The 5,748-nt window shown below is 30.6% G+C and overlaps 1 protein-coding gene across 1 annotated transcript; it reads right to left on the reverse strand.

Moving 5' to 3' along the window:
* Positions 1-398: 398 nt before the first annotated feature.
* Positions 399-1,659, reverse strand: LOC7484652 (uncharacterized). Its single transcript, XM_024603379.2, has 4 exons — positions 1,501-1,659; positions 1,280-1,386; positions 722-800; positions 399-624 (listed from the first exon to the last, which is right to left on the reverse strand). The coding sequence occupies exons 1-4, from the start codon at positions 1,501-1,503 to the stop codon at positions 577-579; spliced, it is 237 nt and encodes a 78-aa protein (XP_024459147.1). The 5' UTR covers positions 1,504-1,659; the 3' UTR covers positions 399-576.
* Positions 1,660-5,748: the final 4,089 nt, after the last annotated feature.

The raw sequence follows: 5,748 nt of genomic DNA on the forward strand, positions 1-5,748 counted from the left end.
TGAACCAAAGTTCTTTTTTTTTAAAAAAAGTAACTTTATGATAAAAAAATTATGAAAAGATTGAGATGTTCCAAACCATTATTCTAAATTACAAACAAACCTAGCAAAAAGACTATTTTACCTCTAAAAAAAAGTATTGCGTGGCTTTTTTTAAAGGACAATTCCAGTAAATAAAAAAAGGCAAGTGTAAAGTCCTTTTCCCACACCAAAGAGGTTCTTTTAACACACGTTATTCTCTCTATGCTTAATTGAACGGCTGATTATGAACTGGAAAGCTTAAAGTCTCCACGAATTGATCAAGGCTCTGCATAGGAACATGGAAAGGGGAAGAGAAAAAGGAAGCTTAGCTCATCCTAGCCGATGAGTAGTAGAAACCTTGAAAACTAGCACCGCGAAAATGAAGGAAAGGATAGATAGCCTATTGAATCCATAAATCACCCAAAATGATTAATGATGTAAACATCATAGTCCATAACTCATTGATCACCAAAACTCTCAACTAAATTAACAGTTAAACATCTCATCATATGCAGCCAATCCTGCTTAGCATAATTATAACTGGTTCAAATGACGAACTCAGACATAAACACCAGAAGCAAGTAGCATGAACAAGGACCCAAAACCCTGCACCAGCGACACCGGCGTTCAGATAGAGCAATGAACCAAAATTAACAATGACAAATCAGAAGGTGGAGGGAGTAACAAACACAACATATCATACCAGAAAGAAAGAGGCCAATGCTCCTGTAGTAAGCTCCTTGGCCAAACTGCGGCTTCTCCTAGAAGAGGTCGCTTCGTAGCTGCATAAACCACGCTTGTATAACATCAGAAACGAGATGGCACATATTTGCACACAAACAGATCTTTTCATAGTTCATCAACAACAACAACATGTTCAAACAAAACAGCAGATCTTGTCATAAATTCATCAACAACAACATTTTCAAATAAAATACTCTTTGTTCTAAAAAAGAAAACAAGAAAACAGAATGCCTGCTACATAGCATGTTAATCTTCATTATAACAGTATGTTAAGTATTTACGAGGACCGACCGAGGATGTTTGTAATAATTAATCTGCAGCAAATTCTGGTGGAGTGATAATATCTCATGGAAGACCTAAATAGAAGATTAAAACTTGAGGAGCAAATCAAATTAAATTAAAATCACAAATCATTGACTGGTGATTGATTTTTTTTTTAGCAAATTACATTACATGTAGATCTGATCTAGTGGAGGAAACGAACAACAATAATTCATTTCAGCATAGCTTAACTTACATGAAGAATGAAGCAGAGACCATAAGGCCGATGGCCAGCATGAAGATTGCTAGGGTTGGGTACCATGTCACCGGGACTGGACTCGTTATTGCTGCTGCCTTCGAACCCTTCAATTCAATAAGCAAAAAAAAAAAAAAAAAACAGAAGAAGAAAAGGAACTGTGTAAATCAATTCAATTCTCGACTATTAAAATAAAAAATTAATAGCAATTGATCTTTTACCATTGATTTGTATCAGCTAACGTTTGTTTTGTGAGATATTTTTAATCTCGTTGCTGACTTGACGACACACCCAGACAGATCTGCTCTGCTCTGTCCTGTTCTGCTTTAATTTTACATGTTCTAGGGATGATAAAAGTATAAAACTAAAAGTAGTAATAAAGGGTGGGACTGCGGACCTCGCTTTTGGGCCGATATTTAGTTGGGCTTTAACCTTTTCTTTTAGTAGCGCTGGCCTTGGACAGTTGGACGTGATTAGTAAGGCGCCGTTTGGAATGTTTAATGAAATTAATTTAAAATTTTATTTAAAATTATTTTTTTATATAATTTTTTAGATCGTTTTGATGTGTTGATATCAAAATAATTTAAAAAAATAAAAAAAATATTTTAATACATTTCCAAGTGAAACTTCTACCTCACTCTTAAACACCTCCTAATCCAATCCATTTTAATATTGGAGAAAAGATTAGTAATCGGGAATTAGAGTATATTGTAAAACTATATATTTAGAAGCAGATAATATATTTAATAAAGACTAAATAAAATAAATATTAACAATAAAGATTAGAGGAACAAGGAAAGAATATTTTTATTTCATATAATCATATATCAACATCATCTTAACAATGCTTCTATTTATAGTCATAAGAAGATGTAGAGTTCAAATAAACTTGGAGATGATGAATAAACATGAAGATGAAGAGATGAAATAATGCAAATAAACATCTATGATTTCATAACACTCTCATTTGGATGTCTTTTATACAGTCTTACACATTATAATATATCTCATTAAAAACCTTACAAAAAAAAAACCTAATGAGAAAAAAAAACTTGATTAAAGAAAAAGAGTACAATGTGTATTAATTCCTCCTCATGAATGTATCACCTTAAGTCTTTAAGCTATTGCATCTCAATATTGCATCACAATCTTTCAAACATTATAGTTAGTAATGCTTTAGTGAACAAATTTGCTAGATTATCTTTCAAGCAAATTTGCTTAATATCAATATCACCACAGCTATCAAGGTCATATGTGAAATTTTTTTTTATGAGAGGTGCTTTGTTTTATCTTCTTTGATGTATCCTCCCTTTAATTGAGTTATGCATGCAATATTATCTTTATACAGTATGGTTGACGTTTGTTTGCTGGAGGATAAACCGCATGTTCGACGAATATGTTGAGTCATTGATCTCATCCATATATATTCTCAACTTGCATCATAGATTTTAAATATTTCAGCATGAATAGATGAAGTGACAACTAATGTTTGATTTGTAAATCTCCATGTTATGGAATTAGTGCCACGTGTAAAGAGATAATCTATTTGAGATCGAACTTTACGTGAATCATATAAATATCCTACATTATCATACCCAACTAATTCATGATTCTCATTATTTGAATAAAATAAGCCAACATCCATAGCTCCTCATTGGTGATGAAAAATATGTTTAACTTCATTTCAATGTCTTCGGGTAGGAGAAGAACTTTATCTTCCTGCAAATTCATAAAGAATACTATATTAGGTCGTGTATTATTAGTAAGATATATTAGCGCACCAATTGTACTAAAGTACAAGACTAAGCAATTCTTCGTTATCCTCTTAAGGCCTAAAAGAGTTGTGATCGAAGAACCATTAGGGGTGCTCAATGTATATGCTTTATCCATATAAAATTTTTTAAGAATCTTCTCTGTATAAGTTGATTGATGAATGAGAATTCATTTACTAAATGCTCGATCTGCAGGCTGAGATAAAATTTTGTTTTCATCTCCAACTTTTTCTTTAAATAATTTATTGTCTTTGATATCTCTCCAAGTTTTCGAATAATATTTAAATCATCAACGTACACAGCAATAATAGTGAAATCATATTTTGACTTATTTTTTATAAAAATAAATGGGCATATAGGATCATTATTATACCTTAAAAAAATATTCATTAAGATGATTATACCACATGTGTCCTAATTGCTTTAATCATTATAAGCTTCAGACATTTTAAATTCTCCAGAGATTTTCATATAAACATCTTTATCAATTGACCCATATAAATAGGTTGTAAATACATACACCAGACACATATCTAAATTTCATGAGTTGTTAGGCTAATGAGATACCGATGAAATTACATATACTATATGTTTTATCATAATCAATGCCAAGTCTTTGGTTAAAACCCTTGTGCCATTAGTCGTGCCTTACATCTTATGATTTTATTTTTCTCATTTTGTTTTCGTACAAATACTCATTTATATCCAACTAGCTTTAAACCTTCAGATGTTTGGACTACAGGTCTAAAAACTACATGTTTTGCAAGTGAATTTAATTCTGTCTGGAATGCTTTTTTCTATTTTGGCCAATTATTTCTACGCCGACATTTTTCAATAGATTTAGGCTTAAGGTCATCGTTTTCACTAATGATATCAAGTGATGTATTGTATAAAAGAAATGTTGTCAACAACTACCTCATTTTGGTTCCAATTTTTTTTTATAGAGACATAACTTATTAAGATCTTTTTATTTTTACTATTTTTAAGTATTTGAACCTATTCTAGAGTTTTATGATTAGTTATGTTTATATCCTTATGAATGTTTGTATCCTTAATAATGCCAACTTGATTGTTTGCTCCTTTTCTTTTCCAAGGATTATTTTTCTTGCGTTGTAGATTTTTTGGAATCTTTATTCCTCATCAAAATATTGTTGCATCATGTTCTACCAATTAATGTAGTCTATAATGACAATAATAGGTCACGTTGGAATTGATTGCTTCCATATATTCAAATTTACATGGTTATCCTAAAGGAAAAGTCTTTCTCTCTCAGTGTTTACGGGAAAAAAGATTGTCTTCTTTAAGCACAAATTCCTCTTGGTACTGACCAAGACATTCCCCGTTTATGCCTCATGGAGTATTGCTGATAATTGAAAGTGATGCATGGTCAACATCCTAAGTGTCACGCTTAAAGTTAGGCGACATTTTGTTTTAAAAAGATTTAATTAAATGACATGTCAAAAAGTGATACATAATTGACATTTTGAAAGAACAATGCTCAATTTTCCATGTCAATCAAAATCAAAATATTGTAGCATCATGTTCTACCAATTAATGTAGTCTATAATGACAATAATAGGCCACATTGGAATTGATTGCTTTTATATATTCAAATTTACATGGTTATCCTCAAGGGAAAGTCTTTCTCTTTCAATATCTACGGGAAAAAGATTGTCTTATTTAAGCACAGATTTCTCTTGGTATTAACCAAGACATTCCCCATTTATGCCTCACGGAGCATTGCTGATAATTGAAAGTGATGCATGGTCAACATCCTAAGTGTCACAGTTAAAGCTAGGCGACATTTTGTTTTAAAAATATTTAATTAAACAACATGTCAAAAAATTATACATGATTGACATTTTAAAAGAACAATGCTCAATTTTCCATGTCATTCATGACCAAATTGTTAAATGATTTAAGCAAAAAATGAGTATCAATATTTCTTCATTTATTATAAATAGAGAGATATAAAGGCATTGTTTAACCAAAAATAATTCATCTATGCTTCGTTTGATTAAGAACAACAGTTATTCATTATTACTTTTCAAGCAAGCCAATAATAGTTAAAATTAATCACCAATTAGTGAAGTAAGCTAAGATCAACCATTGACGAGGGGATCAAAGTTCATAATAGCTATCAACGATTAAGTTTTGTGTAGAACATGATTCTTTAGCAATTAAATTAATGGATGTTACAATATAATAAGAACATATACAACTACGAGGAATGTTGTGTGCAAACAAGAAATATAAAGTGTACTAGGATTAAAATAATGTAGTTCTTATTTGTATTAAACAATTTTTATAGAATAAAAATTTTATGTTTACGTAAATTTTATCTCTATAATATTATAAGTCATCCACCAACAACTGGAAATGATGTTTTGCTCTGTATGCATAAGTTATTCACAAGCTTTCTGCAATTTTTTCGCCTCTTTTCTTTATTGCAATTTACAGCTTTTATTTATCACTTTTCCTGACAACTTTCTTAATCTTTATCGCTTTTTCTTAAGCTATAATATTGGCATTACCTTTTTTTTCTTTTAACTTCTTAAAATCAAGTTAAAATCTCTACAATCTTTGACTTGCAAGACTGTAAACGGTCTTGCTCGAAATAAAGTTCCTAATTATAATTATAATTTCTTCTCATTGAAGGAGAATCAACAAGAATTGATCTACTAAAATCTTGTCGAA

This window comes from Populus trichocarpa, chromosome 6 (assembly GCF_000002775.5).
Source record: "Populus trichocarpa isolate Nisqually-1 chromosome 6, P.trichocarpa_v4.1, whole genome shotgun sequence".
NCBI lineage: Eukaryota > Viridiplantae > Streptophyta > Magnoliopsida > Malpighiales > Salicaceae > Populus > Populus trichocarpa.

Coding starts and splice junctions, on each gene's coding strand:
- LOC7484652 (XM_024603379.2), bottom strand. Junction 801..1,279: donor GTCTCTGCTTCATTCTTCAT/GTAAGTTAAGCT, acceptor TGGTTTATGCAG/CTACGAAGCGACCTCTTCTA. Junction 625..721: donor CATTGGCCTCTTTCTTTCTG/GTATGATATGTT, acceptor TCGCTGGTGCAG/GGTTTTGGGTCCTTGTTCAT.